Source organism: Astatotilapia calliptera, chromosome 6, assembly GCF_964374335.1.
Source record: "Astatotilapia calliptera chromosome 6, fAstCal68.1, whole genome shotgun sequence".
In the NCBI taxonomy this organism is placed as follows: Eukaryota; Metazoa; Chordata; class Actinopteri; order Cichliformes; family Cichlidae; genus Astatotilapia; species Astatotilapia calliptera.
This window is the reverse complement of record NC_137427.1, coordinates 14,095,837-14,122,841: the sequence shown is the minus strand read 5'-3', so window position 1 is coordinate 14,122,841 and position 27,005 is coordinate 14,095,837. Positions and strand designations below refer to the sequence as shown.

Sequence of the window (27,005 nt, the reverse complement as noted above, 5' to 3'; positions counted from 1 at the left end):
TTTAAGCAGTTTTTGATTTTGTAGAGAGCAACAGTAAACTGAAAGTCGCAGGTTCACTTTGTTTCCAGGCTGTACAACAAGTGACAGAGGAAATAGTTTTACCTGGTTTTACTTTTATTAGCTTTTTCTCAAGTTTTTGTGTGAAAGCTGGCTGCCACCCTGCTAGCTTTAGACTCTAGGTAAGAACTGGATCAGTAGGCTCTGTATATGTAATTATTGTAGAATCTGCAGGTTTTTCCTCAAATGCAAACATTTTACATCGATGTAGTTTCACGTAGAAACAAGCAGCTAATCAGAGGAATCACATAGTGTAGCTGGATGTGCTTCAAACATCCCGGGTTCTTGTTCTGAGAAAATGTTTCCTCACTCTGATTCTCTTATCATGTGATAATTGAGCAAATAGCGTGCACTTGCCATTCATAAAGGTTAACAGGGTTCAGAAAATCAGCTAATAGGGTTCAGAAAATTGCTTCTCATTTATTCTATAAACGTGCATGTGCAACAGCGGTGTTAGTGTGCACAGGCATTACATGCTCACATGCTCAGCTGTTTCTAATTAAAGTAGCCTCAACTGCAAAGCGTTGCACATTTTGTTGCCATGTACATCTTTGTATGCACATCACAGTTGTTTCAGACGTGTTCATGTGAAGGCTCTAAAATTCAGCTTTGAACATTTTCATGTTCAAGTGCAGGCTTAAGGTTATGAAACAGCTGTGAATCACAACTGCTCAGATAATTTTACTGATGTTCCATCTTATAAATAAACAGTTAAAAGATGTATTTGTTGGGTCCAATGCAGTTGGTATTTGACATTTTTATATGACTTTTAGTTGATTTTCTCCATGTCTGTACACCGAATAAGAACCGTTTGTTGTTGTGAAGCCATGAGAGTTTTGTAAACTTTTTAAGCACTATCAGGAATATGTCATTATTTTGTATTTACGCATAATATTACTCATTTTCAAGCTTGTTCGCATTGGTCCATCTAAGAAATGTAAATGTTGACATCAAAGGATGGGTTTGCATTATAAGTTGCTTGTTCACACATATGAGATACATTATTTCAAAGGCCTAAATACAAACACGCTAATGGCTATAGAAACTGAGTGTTTTATTGTACATAGGAAACAAACTAATGCTTTATATGCACTCATATCTCGTCATGAATTACATACAGGACTGCGTCACACCGGCGAATATAACTATCCGTATATAAACAACCCTTTTACTCAAAGAGGACCTATAATTAATTTGTGCACTTATTAGTTTTGAAACAAATAAAACAAGAAGGAAACAAAAATATCAGAAAGGCAACAGTGTTTGAGTGTTGCTGCTAACTTAGAGTTATAAACTATTAGTTTATAAGAGAATGCCAAAGGGGAGAAGTTGAAGTTTGAAGTTTCTACTTGGATGTAGAACGAGTCAGTCAGGTTGTATTAAATACCATTTTCAGATGGGTTTATTGTGAATGTAAGATGTGCAAAGAAGATGCTGTTAAGTGGGATGTTTCTGCATATAGTGAAATACCTCTCCTATAGAGACACTTCAACCAAGTTCTGTAAGCGTATTTTTTTATTTCTCCCTCAAAAAGAAAGAATATTCTTATATGTTAACAAATGCACCGCAGTCCTGAGTGTGCCAAGGAAGACACTGTATCCAGGTTAAGCACCAGTGTATTGAATATACACATTTCATGCAGTATAAGTGTAAAATAAACATATTACATAGCTGCATTTTGTCTTGTTGCAATAATTTTGTGTTAGTTTGACATATAAATAAAATTTTACTTATTGTCAGTATATGGTGTGAGCTCCACGTGATATTAATGCATGCAACATTTCATCACTGGATCACATTGTTCCACCTGCACAAGTACATAAAACTAACAAACACAAACTGTGCCAAGTTAAACTTTCACTCTTTGAAACTACAGTATACACACCCATTCTATTTTCTTTATTTTAAACACTGTAAATATAAAATCATCTATGTGTATAGATTTTTTTTGTATAGACATCTATTCATGTAAAAACTGGTTGTTTTATTGTTGGGTAGACTTACTTGCAGTATATTTGACAGCTGCTTTGCCTCCTGCTTCACATTGACAGTGTGAGCTTTTTCATATTGTTAAGCTTACATTAATGCAAAGTATCCCAAATGGTGTCATGAAATGTTAATATGTGTATTTTTACATTCAGTCATATTCATGATGTTAGATGTGCAATTGACGGTGTGTTCTCTCAAATAAAATTATTATTTGATAAATACTCACTGCATGAATCTACTAAAGTCTGAGTTTATTGTGCATGCATATCCCTAAAGGGTCCTTCAAAATTCCAAAACTCTGAACCTGAAATCTCTAAAATCCATGACTATTACAGCTAAAAATGACGATAAATCTTAAAAACAGCAAGGCATCCTTAAATTCAATCATGAGTATCATATTCAAGAGGAAACTGTTATTTACATCTGTAATAGCTCATATAATATTTATCTGTTCTGGGATCACATCAGAGTCTTGTTGCTAAGTATCAGTAGCAACAGACATAATGCTGGATGTGGGTCAAAAAGCGGCTTGCAGATGCTCAGCAGCTGTGGGCAGACTGAGAACTGCTGAGAAGACTGAGAACAGCTGCATCGGGGCTGTGGCGCTTGATTTCATAGCTTGCCTAAACTAATACTCAGTTAACTGCACAAAATGAGTCAGGGAAGGAGACTGTGGCTCGATCAATAACACAAAACAACAAACTAATGCAAGGAGATTGACCCTTGTTACTCTCAGGCAGGTAAAGCCATTTGCTGTGGATGTTTATTGCCATTAAAGAAAATGATCTGCTGGTAAACTACAAAGTATAGTAAATGTGTAGTCAAGTACCACCTTCTGTTGGCACAGAGTGGAAATGCATAACAAATAGAAACTGTAGTTACACACCCGTTGGCCACTTTATTAGCCACACCTGTTCAGCCACTAATGCAAATATTTAATCAGCCAATTGCCTGGCAGCATCTCTTTAGGCATGTTCGAGATGACCTGCTGAAGTTCAAACCGAGCAACAGAATAGAGAAGAAAGGTGATTTCACTGATGCTGAACGTGGAATGGTTGTTGGTGCCAGACGACAGTATTTCAGAGGCTGCTTTTCTGCTGGTAGTTTCCTGCACAACAATCTCTAAGGTTTACAGACAACGAGAAAATATTTAATGAGCTATCAGGGTGAAAATTCTTTGTTGATCCCAGAGGTCAGAGAAGAATGGCTTCAACCTGAAAGGAAGGCAAGAGTAACCCAAATAATCATTTGTTGCAATAAACTTATTGATAAGAGCATCTCTGAAGCTACAAAAGTGAACTTTGAAGCGGCAGAAGGACACACTGGGTACCCCTCCTATCAGCAACAACCTCCATAATCAGCAGATCGCTTCCAATTAGAGCTTCTTTGTGATTTGGTGGAAAAGGACATTCTCATCATGGATGTGAACAACTAAGAAATCTGCAGGAAGTGATGCTCTGAGTAAAACCTCTGAGTAATTTCTCCAGTAGCTTGTTGAATCTATGCTAGGAAGAATTAAGGAAGTTCTGAGGACCAAAGGTGGATAAGCAACTACATGTACCTAATAAACAGAAGAATATCAACCACTGATCATTCAATGTCAAATTCTTTTCCCACTATGTGGCATCTAAATAAATCTGTAAATCAACAGCTAGACTAAGAGAAAATACATTGCAATCAGTAATGTCTTTTATGAACTATACGGCCACAGTGAGTCACTCTCTCTGAACCAGGCCTCCCTGTGCGAGCTGGCACCATCTAGGTGGATGAGATTTAATGAGGTTATCAGCAGGATGGAAACAGGCTAATCTGCACCGTGCACTGATGTGCCCACAAACTGAATGAACCGTTTTATATATTGACCTGATGAGATGGCACATTCCCAGACTGATTACCTCTATAACAATGAAACCATTTGTTGCAAATTTAATTACTGTAATAAGTAATTAACACACATTTTGGGACACACGCTCATTTGAACTCGCCAAAGTTCCCTTTCTAGTTTCTGTATAATTAAAGAAGAACATTTCCAGATGAATCAAGTGAATGTGTGTCTGCACTTCTTCAAAATTCTTCTGTCTTGGCTAGAAGGGGACCCAGTGCCTTTTGACAACACCTCCATCTAGTGTTATTTTTGTGAATGTACAACACTACCAGGTCATTTCTTTTCTTTCTCATTCACTTACATCCACATAATGTACACTGACCATGCAAAGATCTTAAGATTAATAAAAAATGCTACAAACAGAACAGCTTTTTGTTTCATTCCCAACAACACTGGAATCCGGTTTGTTCATTATGCAGTGACATTTATAAGTAACCCAAAACCTATTTTCTCAATTTTTATCTGTGTGAAACTTTACAAAAAAAAACCCCAAACAAAAAACACAGAGGTGGGAAACATACACAGTTTTGTTTCAGGTAAGAAATGCATTTACAGCTTCACACTGAATCACTAATTCAAGGTGTAAATAGGATGACTAAAGTGATATATACAAGCTGCATATGTGTCTCAAGGAACTGGAGCAAACCGAGACTATTCATTATTGGTTCATGAAGAGGAAATAGCTAAAACACCAAAACTACCACAAGGGAAAAACCAAAACCAAAAAAACTTTATAATTCTCTTTAATCTAATGATAATGAGATTTTTTTAAAAGTTGAAGTTAAATAAGCTCTTATCTCGCTTAGTGTAGGAATAGTAATCTGGATAATTTAGATAGTCTAAGGTAGATTACTGAAATAGTATCATTACACCAGTATTGGGATTCCCTTAAAGAGCTATTAGTTTTGCATAACTTGCCATAACTTGGCATGGTGTGCACTGTGTCTTTGAAAACTTTGAGGAAACTAAGCAAGTTATGGAAAAATGAAAAAGCACATAAACAGGTCTCTGAAAGGCATGTCCTTAAAAAATAGGGGGGAATTGCATCAAAGATCTGATGCAGAACCAAAGAGATGCATCTGACCTTTCAGTTGATCCCTGCCTTTCCCTGAAGCCCCATCAGAAATGGTCTCAGTGGAAGGGTGGCTGTCAAGAAGGAAGGGAAACAATGAGAAAGGAAGAAAAGCCTCTGGCATCGCAAATCACACAAGAAATAGACATACAATTTCTGGAGTGATGACTCCAGATTTAAAATTCTGTGGTTCATCAATATCTACAGAGGGGGTCACCAGAGATGAACAATAGTGAGTGCATACAGTGAGGCTGCATGTCAGCCAGGGGGGTTGGGGATCCAAAATTGATGAAGTTATGAACATAAAAATGGGCCATCAGATTTTGATCCACCATTATGTACCATCTGGAAAGCAGTTGACTGGCAACAGCAGTAAACGTTAGCTGGATGGAAAAACACACAATATTTTTTGAGTAACAAAATCACATCCATATTGAAATCCATCCATCCATTCGCTTCCGCTTATCCTTTTCAGGGTCGCGGGAGCCTATCCCAGCTGTCATAGGGCGAGAGGCAGGGTACACCCTGGACAGGTCGCCAGTCTGTCGCAAGGCCAACACACAGGGACAAACAACCATTCACACTCACATTCATACCTAGTGACAATTTGGGTTATCCAATTAACCTACCCCCACAAGTTGCATGTCTTTGGACGGTGGGAGGAAGCCGGAGTACCCGGAGGGAACCCACGCAGACACGGGGAGAACATGCAAACTCCACACAGAAAGACCCCTGATGTTGGAATTGAACTCAGGACCTTCTTGCTGTGCGGCAACAGTGCTAACCACCGTGCCACCGTGCTGATTGCATATTGAAATCATATGAGTGAAATTAAAATCACATATTATCCTAAAGCGATGGGAAACTAGACTCAATAAGGAGAGAACAATCGAGTCTCACAGTTTGAGTCTTGTACTTTAATGTGTACAAGGTGTTTGGCGGATATAATGTAGACCTAAATCAGACAAAATATAATTAAAAAATTAAAAATAACGGGGCATCGCCTTGCATTTTAATATCCGAAATGTTTTACTAAACATGTAGGGTACTCAGGACAATTTGGTGTAGCATTGACATCTATGCAAATCAATGTGTGCATCATCTGTTTTCATTAATGTCATGCAAATCTTTTTTTCTTTTTTTTTTGAACATCAGGATCTGGGTGTAGGAAATGATGCTGAACCCTATGTTAACGCCAATGCACAAACTATTAAGGAAACCTGAAATATTAAAGAAAGTAAAATCAAAATCAAGCTGAAACTTTCATAGGCTCTTCCTTTAGCCACATGCCACCAGATGGATTTTAAAAAAGCTGCATAGATAATATATCCAACCAACTTTTTAAATGAATTACACCATATGCTTCTCAATATTTTCTTATAAAGTCTTTTTGTAAAATACTAAACTGGATAAAATATGAAAGCATGAGAAGGAAAACCTGATTTAAAGGTTAGAGTTAGTTTTTAAAGGTCACGGGCAGGCGTGGTTGGGCTAAATGTTGAGGAAAAGAATGTAAGTCGATGTAATGTCCTCTGACTTGATGAAAACAAGACTGTGGCTGTGTGTGTTTTGCATAAAACTAAAGGAACTGATTAGCTCTTTTTCACTCAGTGGTCGTACAATTAGTTTCACTCCAACTGTGAACCCCCTGCTCTTTAAAAAAAAATCGAGCGAAGTTCTTCTCAGATGTAGCAAAGACAAAAAAGAAAGAGAGTAAGAAAGTTGTTGTATAAAAGAATAAAACAAACTATTAAGCAACATTTTTCTTTGAGCTGAAACAACAGCAGATCCAACAGAGATTAATTCCTCGAGGGATGTCGCTAACAAGCACCAAACACTTGGACCTCTGCACTGCTTCCATTTTTTCAAAAGCTGATTGGAAGTTAAAACACTGGTCCTGAGAATAGGTCAGAATGTGCACGCTGTGGGATAAATCACTGAGGTATGTTTACTCATTAAAACTGGAGACAGAAAAAAAGAGAAAAAATCAAAAAGAGAGGCCTCAGAAACTTCAAATAGAATCACAAAGCTGTTTCTTCTGTGGCTGTGATGAAGGTGTTAGACGACGAGGTGGGGTTTCTTATACATATTGCCATACTTTTGTCTATGTGTAGGCCTGTGTGCACTGTGGGTGCATGTAAAAATAGTTAGCAAGCAAATGATAACAATTATGCTGCGTTGCTGGTTTAAATATTTAGGGTGATGGATTCAAAACTAGAGAATCTCGGTCAAAACATTTTCTTTTTATGGATTTTGATCTATTTATTTTAAACTGCTGGAAACAAAAACAAGATATATGAAATGCAACTAAGGTCGCCAGTCAGTATCAATCAGTGGATGTTGTGGTTCATGGTCGCAGATGTGTCTCACTGTTGCGCTTTAGGCGGTCTAGCCGCACAGAAGTGTGCAAAACAGACTGCTAATAGGAGAGGTAAACCCTTCTGGGTGTTCTTTTTAACAAGCAAAACAAAAATACAACAAAAATAAAGTCTGACTCATCACTTATTAATTAAATGACTCCTTTTAGTTGCTTGTTTTAATACCAAATAACTGTCAAATCAATTAAAGACAAAGCAACTGTTTTTGAAGATGCAACAGCTTTGGCTTCCTGAAATATTCAGAGAGAATGTCACGCCTTTAATCGCAAGTGTCGAAGCCAGATTCAAAGTCTTATTGGAGTCAAGGGAACTGAAAATTAGTCTTTGAAGATCAGACCTCCAGTATGCACCCTCTTCAAAATCCCTAGACCACCCACTGCTTACAGTCTCCAGCCTAAAACATGTAGAGGTTTGAAAAGTCAGCAAGCACAGCGAACACATGTGCACACTGAGGGCCCTTAAAGCTTGGTGCATTGGTGCTGATACAGCAGTTTGCTGAGTGGCTAGCAAAAACAGAGAATGGGGAAAACAATGTCCTTTTATAGCTTGTTTCATATGATGTGACAGTTGAATTCATATCCATCTATTATATGAAAAAGTGATATGTGATTCTAAAAAAATTGCTTTAATTAGATCTGGGTCTTATTTTCATCCTAACATATATTATAATAATAATGTCCAACTGTCCAATTCAGAGGATGAGATTGGGTGGAGCTGTGGTTGGAGTACGAAGTAAGAACAGTACGACTTGGACAAGCTCACAGTCAGCACAGGACTTGATTTTTGCCATAACTGGCTTTATTGTAGCAGGCCTTACATACATAGCAAATGTGTCTAAAACCATTAAGATACAACTTAAGGTGAAATAATCTGTTTTCCTCTTAAGCAAGAGGTAAAAATAGGCAAAAGAGGAAAGATTCCTGGTGTAAAGTACAGCTTGTCACGGCGCAGCCAGCCTCTGGCAGCCTGACGGATAAGTCTGTGTTTGCTTTCTTTTAGCCCAATCTCATATGCTCTTTATCTCTCTCTTCTGCTTCAGGCGCTGTCTGCACACACACAGCTCCTCGTGTGACTGCAGCAGGCGGACTGCATGTGTTTGCTTTGCTTAATGCTAACCATGAACCAATAGACACAGAGCACATTGGTCAGTATCTTTTAACCCTTTTTTGGTGCAGGCTATTTCAGAATAACAGATACTCACGTCCTTTATTTAAGTCACTGGAAATTATAATGTACAGAGATTCTTATATTTAAGACTGTTGGTGTCCTTTGGCAGTTTTTGAGAACTATCAACAACCTGTTATATTTATTGCTGCCTTTTTGAGATTAACCTTAACATAATGTAGCTATTTATTCAGCACACTTCTCCACTGGTTTAAAGTAGTTATAGCCTACAATAAATGGGCTTCACAAAATAATAGGAAAAAATGGATTTCATTTTGATAACATGTTAACTTTCCAATAGAAGAGAATATATACGACCAAATTTGAGTAGAGGTCATCCCTGTGCTGTGCTGATTGCTACAGTCTCAGTCTGAGATATAAAACAACTCACTTTAAAACATGCAGGCTGCTCTGTTTGGTCTCAGAAGCCTAAGAAAATGTTTCTTTGAATTTAAGCTGATCTTTTACCACATTTCACAGCTGGTGCATTTCTTCTTTGCATAAATAATTTTTTTTCTTGCCTCTGACCTTTTTCCTATCTTACCCAGGCCAACTTTCTCTCATGTGCTTCTAAACATTAAAAAAAATAAACAAATCAGAAGGCTTCTGCCTTCGCACTACAGTTTAGCAGAAATCAGTCTAAGATCATTTCTAAGATAATAACAATTTACCTCCTTGATTAGCCTCCACATTCTCTAATTCTGTCCATCAGGCAGCTTCACTGGATCCTCTAATGAAAAGGCCAGCTACTCAACACTACTTGAAAAACAGTCCAATAAAAGCAGTTAAAACACCATACTTCAAAACCTAAATATAGAAGATAATCTCAGAAAGGTCAAAGATAGGTCATAGATGGCAAAGGCCACAATCTGGATGGAAAAATATGAAAAGAAAAAAAGAAAATGAAGGAGGCTGGAAAATGAAAAATCAGTAAAGTGAATAAAATGAAGAGCTGTCCCAGCATCCTCTCAAATAGAGAAAGGAACAAACTGTCAAAATGGAGAGAGGGAAAAGCTCGAGACGTGTTTAATAAAATGGTTAAATTCATTGTCGCTTGCCTTCATCCACTCTTTACTTTGGCCAGGCTGGGCTGAAAAGCTCAAATGTCAGTTGTACTCAGACATCTCTTGTCAGGATGCAAAAATAGCCCGAGGACAATGCGCTTGGAATCCAAACCACAACAAGCATATGCAGGGAAGACTCACACACACCTCCTACAGTACAGTGAGATAGTCTGGCTGGGAAACCAGTCTGCCCCCCCCTCCCCGTGTCAAAGTGAAGAAGGTTGCGTCACTGAAAAAGATCTCCACTGGAAACTGCCGAGGGTTTGATAATAAACACTCCTAGTAACAGGAAATTTGAGTTGTTTAGTCGTGACAAAGATTTATGTCTTACTTTTTTATTTTTATGATCTGGGTAATCTTGCAAGCACTCTACTCCAACTTGTACAAGACCTCTAATATAAATTTGACTCATTACACGACTATTTTAAGAGACATGCAGTATTTTACCAGCCTCGTCTCAGCTTACGGTTAATTGGACCAATTTCTCTGACTTGCTTTGAAAGCGACAGCAGACAAGGAAGCATTTGAAACAGTCCAAAATAGATGAAAGGATAGATAGTTGATGATTTTCTATTACATGACGGTACAGAAGATTTCAGAGTCTAGGTTTTCTGTTTAATGATGCAATGTGAAGCATCACATCTCATCTTCTGAACACTCACCTGCTGTGATCGTCTCGTGTTCACCTTTCAGTTCAGTTTCATTTATATAGTTCCAAATCACAACATAAGCTACTTTACACAGTGAGGTCAAGAGCTTGCAATATTATACAATATTACATTCATAATTTTGCATTCTGCTGTTATTTACATAGCATCCTGTGTTTTTGGAAACAAGGCTGTGGGGAGATAGCCAGTCACTGAGCATGCACTTAGGAACTTGGTAAGGGAAAAACTCCCCTTTAACAGGAAAAAGCCTCAGGCAGAACCAGGCTCAGGGAGGAAGACCATCTGCCCTGACCGGTGAAAGTGACGGTAGATTGGAGAGAAAAAAAATGTGCATTCAAAACCAACTGAAAAAAAATCCACTAATCAGTTTGCTTAGCCCAGAAATGTGCAAGTCATGAGCCAGAGATACTTGCCAAAGGTACATCCAAAGTGAAGACACAATAGTATCTTGCAATAGTGGCATAAATGAATTGAAGGTTAAGGAGATGTAAGTATTTCAGAGGTGCTTTGTACATCTCAGGACCTTCCATCTTGGACGTAAGGTCATGGTCACCCAAGTCCACATAAACTTCATTAAAAAGAAACATTTTAAGGATAAAGCCCGACTGAGTAAAGACCAGTGGATGCACTCCAGTCCTATCAGCCATCTGAGGGAGAGCTTAGCCTGTGCTGTGGCATAAGATGCCAAAATGTGGAACAAATACTTCCAACTTGCTTCCCAGTAAATGTATTTATGCAAAATTGTCCTCACATTCTCCGTGTGCTCATTTTTTTTGTCCACCCTCTTTGTTCTCATTTTGCTCCATCTTTCATTCCTGTTTTCATGCTTTTATCTTTTGCTCTCTAATCCTCGTTTTTCTGTCCTACTTCATATTTCCAGGCTTTCCTACACACACACACACACACACACACACACACACACACACACACACACACACACACACACACACACACACACACACACACACACACACACACACACACAATTTTTTTAACTCACTCTCTCACTCTGCAGGGACCAGGAAGTGAGTCAGAGTCCGGGATCTTAGAGCTGAATCTATACTAAAGGATGGACCCCTCTCTCTTGTTTAGTGTGAAAAAGACCACGGCAGGGGGGCATGGATCACGCTGGCCTTTATTTTAATACATTTGCAAAAAAATCAAATTAAATAAATATTTAATTTATTTAAATACATGAATACACGTTTATGTTTTGATGAAAATGTGCATCACACTGTATCGCATTATGTGTGATGGGAGGGGTCCGGTGGCATTTTTCAAGATAAAATACGAGAGAGAAAAAAGTCTAAAACTGGCAGAATTCTCTGATAATTTTATAGGATTTTTATCAGTTAGCAGAAACGATACGTGGATTTTTCGTTGTGAAAAGATCTGCTCTTGCTTTTCTACTCTTACGAGCTCAGCGATGTTGCACGCTGACTGCTCCGACTTCAAAGTTGTTTTGATGGATGTTTTCAGAAATATTTCATCACTGGTGATCCTTTCAACTCTAAAGTTCCTGCACAGTCACAAAGCAAATCTCTCTCATCTCCCTCTCTCTCCTAGCAGTGGTGGCGTGTTTTTTAAAGACTTTTCCTTGATTTTAAATATGCATTTAAACACTTGAAGCCCAGTTTTCAGTGCGTGTTTTCAGTGCGTGTGTACGAGTGTTCGTTATTACCGTGTTCGTTTCTGTACACTTGTTGATCATTTCTTCATTTTATGTGCACTCGGTAAAAGCTAGAACCGTTTTCCACCCGCACATGACGACCGCCAGTAGAGTGACGTTTTCTTCATTTAACAGCTGTTACCATCACCGTTTCCAATTGGCTAGATCCGTTATAGGTGTGGTCTGGAAGAGCGATGCTGCGTCCATTGTTAAACCGACCAGTTTTATTTTGAACACTGAGCTGTAAAGAAGCTTGAGCCGTGTGTGATCCGTATGTATGTTGCGGTTATAAACGTCATTTACAAAATGTTGTGGTAAAAAAGAAGTGCACTTGTTCGAGGAATTTTTCTCTTCTTCTTTTTTGTGTGTTTTGAGTTAAATTTCCACCTGTTGCAGGATTGAAGACACCACCAGCTCACTGTAAGGAATTAAACGAAAGCTGTGGTCGATCAATCTCTGCAACTTAGTTTGAAGTCCGATTGAAGTTTGGGAGAAAGTGGAGCATTAATTAAGCAAAACGAGGATCGACACGCAAGTCCTTTCCCCCCAAGCCATGATCACTGGTACCGTGCGCTCCTCACGGTGTGCGTAAGCTGCTGTGGAGAATCTTCACATTATGAGACGCCATGGCATGGTGTGACCGAGGGGTTCAGACTTTGCTGGCTATTGTGGGGGCCTTCGTCGCCTTTAGCCTCATGACCATCGCCATCGGCACCGACTACTGGCTTTATTCCCGAGCCTATATTTGCAATGCAACTAATGCCACAACCGACGAAACCCAGATGCAAACCAAGAAAGTCAAAGGGGACCTGACGCACTCCGGGCTGTGGAGGATTTGCTGCATCGAAGGTAAACAAAGTCTGGTACCTTATGCAGTGACTGTGTAAGTTTCCAAACTTTTTTTTGTTTTATTTCGACTGCTTATGAACGATTTTCTCACTGTTGCGCCACCTGATTTCTTCCGAATGTTTGCTTTAACGTGGGGGAGGTGACGGTGTGCACAGAGATTAATTAAATAATCAACGAGTCTGAACACCTGACCAGACCAGAAACGTTGCTAATTTCTAAAAAAGTTCGCATTTGTTTGGAACCTGCGACAGTTTGTGTGATATTATAACAAACCATTTAACACAATTTCCTTAGGGATTAATAAAGTATGCTGATTCTGAACTTTATTATCAGAGTCAATTCTCCCTTTTTTGATGGAATGACATGAAACATAATTTAATAATTTACACAAGTATTATATTTTCTACGAGAATCTGAGTGAAAGAGCTTCGTGTTGCGCACCAAGGAGGAGTTGTGTGTGCGTAACGAATCTTTTACATCTTTCCCCCCTCTTTAAGGTAAATTATACATTCACTGAAAAGGGAAAGAGCGGAGAGATGATGGATTGAACACGAATACGATTTAATGCTGTGAGTTTGCTTCTATGGCAGAGCATGGAAGAATGATCCCAGTTTTCGCATTCAGAGGGGGCGCAGCGCTTTCCGGTGTATTAGACTTTGTTTTAATCTGTTCCGAGGAGCGTCTGACTTGTTGTTTCAGGGAATTTTGTTGTTTCCCTCAGCTGTTCTGCATCTCGCTCCTGATCGCCTTTCCATGTTGTGAGAAAAGGTCGTTAATGTTTAGGCACACCTATCCACCGTCCATCGGACCGCTTCCTTGAAAAGACTTAAAATAAACGCAAACAATCACCTGATCCGCGGAAGTAGTCACCAATGACGTCTTCGATTGTGGCGCTGTCCATTACCATTGGTTCTGAAATTCTCAGTCTTAATGATTTTTTTTTCCTTTTACCTGAAGAACAATTAAATTCTTCACAACAATAGAAGAATGCTCCGTCAAACAAAGCGCCTTTTTTCGTCAATGACGAAGTACCTTACTGCGTTTCATAATTCACATGTATTTACAAAGCTGCAAAGCAGGCTACCACCAGTAACTTGGAGAACAACTTGGGGTACAGTGCCTTTTCCAAAGAGTTGGGGTGAGGGATCTAAGAGACAAGGCATTTTCCCAGAACCCAGGCGTCTGTCTTGTGTGGAGATGAATACAGCCATTATTGAACTCACACTCCAAGCACCAACCATTACCATTACTACTTTTACTGGAATTTCATGTTTTGTTTTGTTTTTTAAAGCCTGGCTATTTATGGATTTCTTGTAATCCTGTTACTCAAAAGACATGTTCCCTCTCTCAATCTTCCTAAGAGATTCAAGCAGACGTGCACGCTGTTCTAAACATCTTCCCTCTGCACCATCTTCTCATTTCCTGCTTAAAATATTAGAAGGGTGTTACAACCTGCATGGACCTGGAACTGAAAGTAACACAACTTATCTTGCTCTTTTCCTTGTTCTCTCTCATGCATAGAGAACATCAGCACTTTTGCTGCAATACTGTGTAAGTCTATCTAGTGGCACACCTCTATCTGCATACAAACCCAGGCTAAGTCAACATGTCCAGTCAGTTCGGATACAGCCTCTTGAAAACGGTAGTACTAAATGCATTCCTGAAACGTTAAAAAAAAAGTCTCTCAGTTTCTACAACTTAGTGTATAATTCGAAGGAATCTATCCTGTTTTATTAAGTAAATTCAACAGCATAGATGCTGGGTGAGCCTCAGGAGATGTTGACTAATGTTGCAAAGAGTAGCAAACAGACATCTATGAGTGCCTTGTGTTGTAGAACAAGCTGATGGTTAGATGAAGGTGAGCACTGGTGGATAATGAACTCTAATGGAATACAAGTGGAGTCATGCTGAAATAAGTAAAAAACTCACACTTAGGGACTCACCGCTAGATTCAAGCAAACACTTGGTCTGACTTTAAATTTTCAGTTCATGCAGGTCATGAAAGGTTAGTTAACTGTTATGTGGCTTTGTATGTGGTGATGAGGGTTAGGGTTGTTTTTCTTGTGTGTGTGTGTGTGTGCGTGTGCGCGCGTGTGTGCGTGCGTGCGCGCGTGTGTGTGTGCGTGTGTGTTGGCTGATGAATGCATTAGTAAGATGTCAAAGGCGTCCTCTGAGAAGAGCTAGAAATGTGATTCTGGGTTGCTGGGGGGAGGTTGCTATGGTGAAGCTATGCTGAGCAATAAAAGATGGGCCCTGCTCTCTCAGACACAGGGGCTCTTGGGAGATACCTCCCCCAGTGAGCTTCCTTTTCTTTTCTTTTCTTTTCTTTTCTTTTCTTTTCTTTTCTTTTCTCCTGACATTCCCTTGATCATTTTGTTACTGCTGCTGCATGAAATATTGATATGGTTATTTTACTTTCACAAATGTTTGATTTATATGCATACAATCAACTATACCATAGCAGTGAATGTACCGTTCTGAACTTGTTAAAAGATTTAAAGTTATATCACTTCTTAATTTTTTTTTTAAGTTGACAAGAAGAGTGCTTCCACCTATGAATAGCCAAAAACGTACTTTAGAAAGAATGCACTAAAATAACAACATGAACCAAATACAGCAAAACTGAATCCACCTGTGAATGCTGACAAGTTAAATTCTGTAATCACTGGGGGGGAAAAGAGTACACTTGTGATTTACTATTAACCTGTGAAAGTGTATGAACATATTTAAAATGGACAAAGAATGGACCAGAGAAAGGAAAAATTCAGACTGAGACAGAAGGAAAGGACAGCGCAAGATCTTTAACCAGCTAATAATTTGTTGATTCACAGTGTCAGGAGTAATCGGGACCCACGTAAAAATACCAAAAATCACACCCACAGCAGCTGTCCTCCTAAAATGACATCAAAGACACTGTGATACTTGCACAGTCTCGCTGTGAAAGACAAATGGGCAAATGTGTTATGGTCAAGAAAAAAAAACTTATTTGGTGCTAAAGAACATAGAAAGATAAATTTACTCTGTTGAGATGAGGTCGAGCATATTTGGAGTAAGTCTAACCTAACTGCCACAGTGAATGTATTGTCCCCACAGTGAACATACAGAGGGGGGAGCTCAGGTTGGATATTGGTAAGATTTTATTGAAGGAAATGTCATTATTGATTGTGTCTGTAGGTCCATTTCCCTTATTGATTCCAGATCAATGTTCTGTCTGGGGGGAAAAAGTTAGCGTACACATTTTTGTCAGCTTTAATGCAAGTGTTTTATATCTGAGCCTCAACAGTTTAAAAAACAGGCAGAAATGTATGCTATCGATTTGGAACTCACAACTCTCTTAAAAAGATGCCAGGATTGATCACAGGATGGATCAAAGCTATGAATAAGCTTGGATGCATAACGTGCAGAGACTGGACACCTTGGAATTAGCTCTAAACTGCACCTGATTCTTGATTTTTGATTTTATTCATGACACCATGACTGTCTGTGGATAGACCAAAATATCAGGTGAAAAGATGACTTTCATTCTCCCAGATGTTTGGCTGAGGAACAATATTATAAAATATGAATATTACACAAAGCACACTAAAAAAACCATTTCTAATGAAGTTAAAACTATGGCCTGAGAAACACAGCCCCTGTAGCTGAACAAAACAATTCCCAAACTGGCTGAACATTTAATAATAATGTATACTTAATTAATCCCCGTGGGGAAATTCCTCTCTGCATTTAACCCATTCACTCTGTGAAGCAGTGGGCAGCCATTGGGCGCCCGGGGAGCAGTGTGTAGGGACGGCACCTTGCTCAGGGGTACCTCAGGGTAGTCGTTCAGTGGATTCAAACCCCCGACCTTCCGATCATGGGGGCCACCACCCTACCTACTGAGCTATCCCTGCCCCATTTCTCCAAAAATGTGTGTTACACAGATATTCCTAGGGTATTTAAAAGTAGAATGGGAGGCAGAGCCTTTGGTTGAGACCTTTTTCTGTGGAACCAGCTCCCAGCTTGGATTCGGGAGACACACATCTCAACTTTTAAGAATAGGCTTAAAACTTTCCTTTTTGATAAAGCATATAGTTAGGGTTGGATTAGGTGACCCGGAATCCTCTGTGTGTCTAGGCTTTTTTTCCCCTGTCTCCCTCCCCTCACCCCTGACTGGTCGTGGCAAATGACCACCCCTCTCTAAGCCTGGTTCTGCCAAAGGTTTCTTCTTGCTAAAAATTAGTTTTTCCTTCCCACTGTTGCCAAAGCACTTGCTCAGAGGTGGTCATCTGATTGTTGTAGTCTTGACCTTACAGTGTAAAGTGCCTTGAGGAAACTGTTTTGGGGCTATTTAAGTAAAATAGAATGGGGAAATTCCCCATGCAATGGAGGATAGGGTAGGTCATCAATTCTTAATGATTCCTAATGGATTAAGCAACACAGTGGAGTAGATTATTTCATTTTTATTATAATACATTTTAGCTGTCAGCTGTGTTGTTATTTTTTTACTCGTATGTTCAGTCTAGAAGCCATATAATCATAGTAATGTTATTGATTTTTGAATTTTCTGACACTGATATAACATTCCTGGGCTATACATCCAACTGTAACCCTACATATGTGTACTTTATATATGAAATTTTAATATTCTACACCTGTTGCTCCTTAGACCTTTTGGATTACACACTCAAAAAACTGATCCAGTGTCACTAAAATAGTATGTTTACAAATATAACAAATATACATTAGAGTAACACAGTAATCTTATTTAACAAGTTTTCTTGGTACAAAAAAATTGAAAAGAAAACTGAGTGGATAAAGAGGTTTTAGAAAATGGAAGTGAAGTGGCTTATTCAGACATGATTGTGGCGAGAGAGAAAAAGACAGAATGGGTGTTCAAAGAGACTGAAAGAGTGAATTTAAGAGCGTGGAGCCAACAGACTGAATCTGGGCTGTTAGGGATGTTTCATCACTTTATCACAGCCTGACTTTAATTTTCTTTCCCAGCTGTCTCAGAAATTAACCCTAAGAATCATAAATTTTGCACATCAAAACCGTGCGCTGGTGGCAACACTGACATAAGCTCTAAATGTGAAACGTAGAAGTTTTCTTTGCACTCATAGTGTCACGTTGTCTAAGTGCATGTCCTGCCTCATAAAACATTTCCATCCCAAAAATGTATGAACCATCTGAATGAGCTGTCAATCATAGAAACGTGATCTAGCTTGAGGATGCGTAAAGCCACTTGGGCATAGAAGAAGCAGCCAGTGATTGCAGCTAATCAGCCAGTGTTCGTGCTGATTTTGATTTTTAACCCTCAACTCACTCCTGACCAAACTAATAACAAATGCTCAAACATTAGTGGAAATCCTGTTCCCAGTATTTGCAACAGTGCATTTGAATGCACTGAATAACAGATTGTAGATGCAGAAAACCGGCTTCAAAGCTACCTGGTGGAGATTTCCATACGCTGGTCTATGATATTGTAAGGTTCAGTAACAGTTAATGAGTGCCTGCAAATCAAAGGCACCTCATTCCAGATTCAAGATTCAAGACTCTTCATCGTCATCATGCAAGTGTAATGAAATTAAGACAATACTCCCTCATATGGTACAAGAAAAAAGGCTTAAATAATATCAATACAATACAATATAAAGACAGGATAGGAATACAAAGTACAATATTTAAACACAATTAACTGATTAACTGATGTATTATAGTAAATTATAGTGAGTTTGGCACTTAATAGTGCATTTATTTAGAGGCTATGTGTATGTCTATGTAACGTAACGAAAAGTGCACCTCACATGAGGTATTTTACATATTATAAAATGCACATAATGATTGCACATAAGGTTTGGAGTGTTACAGTTAGAGGTGGATGCAACTTTCTATGATTATTAGTTATTTAGTTGTTAGTGGTGATACAAATACAAAAACAGATGAGGAAATTCATAAGTATTTGAAGAGGTTTAAAGAGTTAAGACTGATTTTAAAAAAACACCTGAAATGCAAAGAGTTGTCAAAGACATTGATGCCTAGCAATGAGGGGAAAAAAACAGCGATGAAGCTGATGAAAACTAATGAGAAGCTCATAGTGAATTACTTCCTGGTGATTCTGGTCTGTCAGTGGATGTCACTGGGTGTATTCTTGAAAGCTTGTTGTCCCTTTAAGCTGATGTGATCAACAGATCTGACTCCTGAAGCCACGCCGACTTCTTTGCTTACAGTATTTTGACTCGGACTTGGCCAGTGTTCAAGGCAGAAAAGAATTCGTTGCTGAATTCTTAACTACACTCCACGGGCCCAGTGGAAGCCCCTATGCCTACTTCCAGTGACTACAGTGCACATTGAATTGTTGTCAAAAGATGAGACATTCTTGCCTGTAAAACTGAAAAACATCTCATTAAACAATTCTGCCATGGATGCTGGAATAAGACTGTCATAACAAATTTGCAACTTGAAGGGAAGAAAGACAATCCTCCATCCTTTACAGAGCTCTTGGGGATGACACCATCGCGATCAGATTCATTGGCTATGACAGCAAGCAACTGGCATAGCTGAAGTTTGGAAAAGTCAATAAGATGTGAGTTAACTCACATCTTATTGACTTTGTCGCCCTGCCAGGCAAAGTGAAGGAGAATTGATGTTGAATAGTGACAGACTTTTTGGATTATAAATAGTGATTAGAAACATCTCCCTCTAAAACAGCTGCTCTTCCTTATGGACTGTTTACATGCACCCATGTTCTACAAGGTAGATGTCACTTGATTGCTTATGCCTGAGTTCAAGAATCTACTGCATGTGAACTAGGATAGAATATCAGTACTTCATCTCTTCCCCTTAATTGTAGTGTAATATTGGCATGTTGGACGACTCTTCCACATTTATTCACATTAGCAATTTGAAATCTACAGAATTAAACGGGACAGGGCTGACAATCGACAGGCATGGTTTGATTTCTTGGATTAAGATACTGTGTGTATTTGATTTAAGTTCTAATAAATTCTAATATATAAGTTCAGGCAGGAAATTCAAGAGCCAGACTTTAAATTCAAAGTCTAACCTTTCAATATTCATAATGCTCCAATGTTTTATTCTCTTAAAAGTGGAGGGAAGATTTTCTCAGTGAAGAGCTTGGGTGAATAGAAGGTGCCCGAGGGCTTGGGAACTTCAGAATCTCAGATCCACAGTGGTCTGCCCTCAAATGGTTTTTGACATGGTTATGGGTGAAAACAGGACATGTCTGCTCCCGGTTAGATATACTTTGCCGAGAATAGACTTTAGCTTTCTGCAACATATTTGTCTCAGGTTCATAAAAGTTGCATGCTGATCGAGTGAACGGTCGATGTGTGGCTCCTTTTATCTCTGAGCTTCTCGTGTTAACTTTCAACATGAAGACCCAAATTGCTGTTTTAATTTTTGTAGTTTCGAACCTGCACATGCACATTCACATTCACACTCAGTGTGTTTTTGGCTTTTGCACAGGTATCAACAAAGGAAGCTGTTTTCGGATCAATCATTTTCCAGAGGATAACGACTACGATACAGACAGCTCAGAGTACATCTTACGTAAGTCACTGCAACCGCTTCATCTTCAAACACTCCAACACTTAATCCCTCTCTCCCTGCTCTTTCCTTCTTTTTTTTCTTGAATGTGATAGAGTTATTACCAGGCTACTTAATGTGTTATGGCATGTCTATCCCTTTCCCATAAAAAGCCTGATGTCATGACAGCAATTGGAGCAATGGAGATAATGAAGTGTGTTGTGTGCCGAGTAATAAGGCCCGTCCAAAACAAGCCAGACTTTGGCCACATGAGAGCAGATTTCATATTTGGCCTTGGCCTTTTGCTTAATACCCTTGTTAAAAATAAATAAACAAACAGATGCACTGAAAATTACAGAGCATTTAATCATTTTACTGAATATTTATTTATGTTTCAGGTTTCAGATCAGCTCTGTGCCTCAAGGCAACTGTTACCATTTCGTGTGTTGTCCACAATATGAATTTCAATAAGCTCAAGAAAAATTTATTCTGGAATCACTTGGTTATGTTTTTTTTTTTTTAAAGGCAGCTGAATATGCTAGCTGGACTGTGTATCTGTAAAAACCTTTATGCGCTGAACCACTGGACATTATTTCACTTCATTTGTTTCACTCGTGGAAGAGTAATGATGCTTGTTTGGCAGGGCGTGTCACCTACTGCCGTTTATTCAGCTTTTAGGCTGCTCACAAATTCCCTCTAGTGGCATTTAAGTGTTGGACATCAATTCAAGTATTAAACAGTTTTTTATTTTAAACATACCCATCACAATTTTTGCCTATATGCTAACTGAAACCATTTAGAAAGAGAAATTACTATATTTCTATATTTTGCGGGAAAAAGATAAATTGTATCGGTTTAAATTCTGATGATAAAACAAGGCGAATAAACGATTCCAGTTATTTTACTAATGTGTGGTGCTGTACTGCAGTAACTGTAAAAAATAAAAACTTACAGTATAGCTGCCTAGCCTGTGGGTTAGACTTGGATTTGTAGTTTTGGACTAGAAAATGTGTTAAAGGCTTGGGCTTGGGTTGGCAAGTGAGACTGCAATCAACCAAAGGATTGCTGAAGCACAGACAATGTTCTGGTGTTAAGCAGTGAGCATTTAAAGGTAACTTCAGCAGCTACAGTCAGTGGGGCTTTGTTCAGACTCTATGCACCTGTAAGTAATCTTGCACTCACTCAAAGCAGAGAGAGAGAGAGAGCCTGCAGACTAAAGAAGACAAGACAAAACAGAGGCCTTGGCAACAACCACTGTTACTGTTAGCAGTTCCGCTAAGTCCTCATGTGGTGCTCACTAAAGCAATAATGAAATGGTGAAATGTAAAAAATTAAAAAATGATTCTAACTGATGAGATGGTGATGGATTAGCTGAACTGTTTTAGTAAGGACCTTGGAAATATGAGTGAATTACTTTTTAGTGGAAAACTAAACTTGTCAGCCACATAAGGTCATTGTCAGTCAATCATTCTTTTCATCACTTTTAGCCTGCACACAGGTTGTATGGACCCTAGAAGATTATTGAACATTTGTTGGAAAGCTGAGTTCATTTTCACTAGCCTTCACCAGTGTTTAATCAAAAATCCCTTTCTCAATTGGAACCTGTCTGACAAAGTGAGGGACGCTAAAAGTTAAAGAAGGTCAACAAAGGATGAGAAACATAGTGATTGACATATTTTAAACAGGAAGTTGTAGAATAGGAGGCAGAGCCTTCGGGCTGCAGGCCCATGTTCTGCACAACCAGCTTCCTGTTTGGATTTGGAAGACAGACACTCTGTACTTTCAAGATTAGGCTTAAAACTTTCCTTTTTCATGAAGTTTATAGTGAGTGCTGTATAACGTGAGCCTTAGTCATGCTGCTTCTATCTAGGCTGCTGGTGGTTCCCATGATGCACTTTCTTTTCCACTCACCTTTTTACTCCCTGTCTTTATGCACCACTCTGCATTTAATCCCTAGTTATTATTCATCTCTGACTCTCTTCCAAAGTGTTTTTTTGTCCTGTCTCCCTCCGCCCACCCCTGAATGATCGCGACAAATGGCTGTCCCTCTCTGAGCCTGGTTCTGCCAGAGGTTTCTTCCTGTTAAAAGGGAGTATTTCCTTACCACTGTCGCCAAAGCACTTGCTCAGAGGGGGTCATCTGATTGCTTGGGTTTTCTCTGTTTTCTCTGTATGATAGTTGGGTCTGTAGTATCTGTAGTCTAGGATCAAACACCTGTGAAACTAATGGTATTTCTTTCAGTAGTAGTTGTCCTTTTTTAGTTAGTTCTCTTACCCATTAGACATAATGTCTGTGTGCCAGTATGTAATATAATCTAATATTGGGGGGTATATATTTTTCACCTGTGCTCCACTTTACAGTGGTTATCTTCTCTTTTTGAAGTAGTTTACATTATATTCTCAATTGTGCTGACAAGACATTTTCACACTCTCTGTCTCTCTCGTCTAAACAGGTATAGTTCGTGCATCAAGCCTGTTTCCAATTCTCAGCACCATCCTGCTGATGTTGGGTGGCCTGTGTGTTGGAATTGGACGCATCTACAGCAGCAAGAACAACATCCTGCTCAGTGCAGGCATCCTGTTTGTAGCTGCAGGTAGGACGAGTCAGACAGCGTACCACAGATAAAGAATCAAAACCAGGGTGACAACAAATAGATCGTGTGTAGTGCAAGAGAGTGAAAGAAGGAAAAGGTCAGGTTTTATTCTGAGATACAGTGCACTTAAAAAATGCCTTAAGTCATTAGAGTGCACCTTTCTCACACTCACAAAAGGACAATGGCAAAAACACTGATTTTCTTTACATGTAGAGTCTCAGTTTTGACCTTTCCTACAACAGCATTCCTTCTCTCATTTATCCTCTCTTCAGGCCTGAGCAATATCATTGGCATCATCGTCTACATCTCCAGCAATGCCGGCGACCCGAGTGACAAGAAAGACGAGGACAAGAAGAACCAGTACAGCTATGGTTGGTCTTTCTACTTCGGTGCCCTCTCCTTCATTGTAGCAGAGTCAGTGGGCGTTCTTGCAGTCAACATTTATATTGAGAAAAACAAAGAGACGCGCTCCCGATCCAAACGTGACTTCATCAAAAGCACCTCATCCTCTTCGCCGTACTCTCGCATACCAAGTTACCGCTACAGGCGGAGGCGATCGCGTTCCAGTTCCAGGTCAAGTGACCCATCCCGTGAGCCCTCCCCAGTGGGAATGAAGATTGGCGGAGGAATTGGGGGGGGACCAGGGCTGGGGCTGAATTTGCCAGTGGGCGGTATATCCCTTTATTCCCTGAGCAGGGACCCTTTGAAGGGTGGAAGTGGTACTGCAAGGCCCTACAGCCCAGAGCGGGACTCCAGGTTTTTACAAGTCCACAACTGCTTCCAGAAAGATGTCAAGGATGGAGGAAACAGGAGAACCACTCCAGTATGAGGTCAGGAGTGTATCCAACAATAAACTTGATGGTACACATTAGATGTTTACAGTTGATGAGAAAAGGGTATTTTCTCGCCAGGACTGTTTTTGGCAGCGGCAGCAATGAAAGGTCCGAATTTAGAGTTGCTTTTCTTACATCCCTCTGTGATAGAAAAACACCAGTATTTTAATTTGGTGAGAGAGAAAAATGACTTTTAATGATTGTGGTTGCCACAATTTTGTAGCAATATTTGAAGAGTTTGGTTTTTGAAAAATATAATGCTTAAAATCTGGAAGGAATATTCTGCTCTTACAGAAAGAAATGTGCCCGTCCTTGTATTCTGTAAAGGTAGTCATTTATGACGTTGCCTTGAACCTTTAGTCTCAGAAAAGGAATTCTTTTGATTAAGATGAAAATAACCTGCCAAACTTGTTTGCAAAAGTGATCTATGTAACCGTTTGTTATCAGAATATAATCGTATTGTATTTGTTTGTACCTTAACACAAATGGTGCTAACTCAATCTGTACATCTTTTATAGTTTTAAGCCTTTCAAAGCCCATTTGAATACTTTTATTGCGTCTTAATAACCTTTACCATGTACATGAGTCATGTCATAAATATGTGTTGCCGTATGTGTGTGTGTGTGTGTGTGTGTGTGTGTGTTCCTGTCTAGCTATCTTTGTGAGGACCGAAATCTGCATTCTACTATTCTTGTGAGAACCACAGTCACTTGTGAGGACACAACCCGGTCCACACAAGTTTGAAGGCCTTTTTGAGGCTCAAAATGTTTTAGTGTCAGGGTTACAATTAGGTTATGGTTAGGTTTAGGGTTAGGGTTAGGCATTCATTTTTAATGGTTAGCGTAAGGGGCTGGGGAAAGCATTATGTCAATGAAGGTCCTCACTAAGATCGCTGGACGGGGTTGTGTGTGTGTGTGTGTGTGTGTGTGTGTGTGTGTGTGTGTGTGTGTGTGTGTGTGTGTGTGTTATGAATCTCAAACACGCCTACCACACCATGGCGTAATTGTGCTATGAATATGGATCTCTGTATATATACTGTATATTAAAAGTGACAAGGCACATATTAATGTCAGTACATCCAGTATGCTGTGTAATGTGTCAGTGTTTATAGGTACAGACTGCCTGTGTAGTTTGTTCTCCATTCGCTCAGGGACGATGTACAGAACAAATGAGTTCCTTTCCTAAGCCAGACAGACTGTTACAGCTGGCGTGTTTAAAGGCATAGGTTATATCATGCTCTTTGTGTTGCTGTTCTCTAACAGGACTCCTGCTTCTGCCTTTACTTTCTTTGTGTTGGGGAAGGTTTTATGGGAGGGCTGTCTGGTACAGAGTTTTGATCACGCTCCAAAAAATACACTTGCAGACACTTGTAATCTCATATTTAAGTATTTCTGTATTATTACTGATCCATATCAAAATCAGCTGTTGGGGAAGTTATGGTTTTCAAAACAAAAAAACAAAAAACAACAATAAAGATTTTTGTGTGAGGATGTAATAATGTGACTTTGTTTTGTATAGTCTAACTGTATAGATTTGGCATTATTATAGCAATGATGACTACAGTTAACCACAGATCCATTCATGCTCTTAAATGTTTTGGATTAAAGTTATTAATTATGCTCAAAGCAATTTCCCAAAAAAGATTTCTCTTCAAACTAATACCACAATAGACGTTGGTGCTATTGAACTAGCTAGCTAGCGTCTCTCAGTGACTTCCTTATATTTACATGCACTGTGTCTGTGGCATGTCTGATTTGGCAGATTTTTATACCTGATGCAACCAATCCCAGTCTCAATCTGGTGATCTTTCATGTGTTAGGTGAGTGTCTAAACCACTAATGGATAGAGTGGATTACTTTATAACCCACCTGGACCCTAGAGTTTGGGCGTTCTTTGAACCTCTTTCATTGATATCTGTTCCTTCAAAAGCAGCTACAACAATTGTTGTCTGCTAGATTTCACTAGAGTCATTAAAATGTCTGTTTCCACCCAGTTTTTGCTTCTTTTTGGGGTGAAATCCTTTTTTTTATTAGCCATTTAATTACTACTACTAATAATAATAATAATAATAATAATAATAATGGATTGGATTTATATAGCGCTTTTCAAGGCACCCAAAGTGCTTTACAATGCCACTATTCATTCACTCTCGCATTCACACACTGGTGGAGGCAAGCTACGGTTGTAGCCACAGCTGCCCTGGGGCAGACTGACAGAAGCGAGGCTGCCATATCGCTGCCATATAATAAGCAAGTATATGCACATCTGCATTAAACTGGACATGAATACAGCTTGCTAAACAAGCTTGCTAGCATTAGATGGTAACATTAGCTAACACAAATATATGGAGAGTTTTTAACACTGCAATCTCCCATTTAAATTGTGACTTCCTTATGGGATAATTTGACTACTATATATGAGCACATTTTGTATGTGTGTGTGTGTCAACGGGATATAATTAACTTAGTAAGCATGGCCACCCCCATGCAAATTTGTCAAGCTCATCCACCAGGGAGACAAATTCTAAAACTCAACTTTCAGCTGTCTTCACATTTGGTTTAATGCAAAATATGAGCTGAGACTCAGTCTGAAGAGACAGCATGCCGTTATTTTTCATAGCCTTTGCTTTTCCTCGTAGAAGTAGGTAATGACGCAGGGCTGATAGGCCTGTTATGTTCTACTATGAAGCTGCATGAAAGACAGGCGGCCAACCACAGGGTGTTAAAGGAAATCGGCATCAGCCAACTTAATGCTTGACTGAACTAACAGGCTCATAAATGCTCATCCAGACTTTGAAAAGCTTGTCCCCCTGTCTCCAAACAAGAGCTGGAGTAAAGTGGGTGTTTTGTATGTGTGTGTGTGTGCGGGAAGGGCTAGTATAAGTTCAAATTACTCATTCTTGGTATAGTACATCATGCTTGTCAGGCTTCCGTGTCATGGTTTGCTTCCCTGTTGGGTATTTTTAGCAGAAGCTGGAATCGGTTTAATTTGGTTGTTGGTTTTCGGAAATCGGTGTCACAGTGGTTGCACTGTGTGTTTAAGGCTACCGATCCATGAGAGGAGAGCCTGTATAGTCGCTGTAAAGTCCCTGCTCTCCCCGCTATCGTTGTCATTCAAGTCACTGAAGTGGACAAGGGTATGCCTTGAATTACAATAGACTTATTTTCCATCCTGCTTGTGTGTGATGTATCTTTATTATGCTGAACTGCTCTGATGACCCGGTTTCCATCCCAGCCCTGAATTTGAGCAATTCATCT

At 39.3% G+C, this 27,005-nt stretch overlaps 1 protein-coding gene across 2 annotated transcripts; it reads left to right on the top strand.

Moving 5' to 3' along the window:
* The first annotated feature begins 12,115 nt into the window (after positions 1–12,115).
* LOC113023941 (voltage-dependent calcium channel gamma-4 subunit) lies at positions 12,116–25,243 on the top strand. Of its 2 annotated transcripts, none has more exons than XM_026170428.2 (5): positions 12,116–12,217; positions 12,343–12,795; positions 20,263–20,346; positions 22,775–22,915; positions 23,188–25,243. In XM_026170428.2, exons 2-5 carry the CDS (start codon positions 12,573–12,575, stop codon positions 23,742–23,744), a joined length of 1,005 nt encoding a protein of 334 aa, XP_026026213.1. In that variant the 5' UTR covers positions 12,116–12,217; positions 12,343–12,572; the 3' UTR covers positions 23,745–25,243. The 2 variants fall into 2 exon arrangements, with proteins under 2 accessions (XP_026026213.1, XP_026026212.1); XM_026170427.2 differs by having other exon boundaries at positions 12,130–12,221.
* The last annotated feature ends 1,762 nt before the right edge of the window (positions 25,244–27,005 follow it).

Bases quoted from the DNA above. Each gene is read 5' to 3' on its own strand.
- LOC113023941 (XM_026170428.2), top strand. From the start codon at position 12,573: ATGGCATGGTGTGACCGAGGGGTTCAGACTTTGCTGGCTATTGTGGGG. The intron at 12,796-20,262 runs GTAAACAAAGTC...GCTTTTGCACAG, and splicing joins GAGGATTTGCTGCATCGAAG to GTATCAACAAAGGAAGCTGT. The intron at 20,347-22,774 runs GTAAGTCACTGC...TCGTCTAAACAG, and splicing joins CAGCTCAGAGTACATCTTAC to GTATAGTTCGTGCATCAAGC.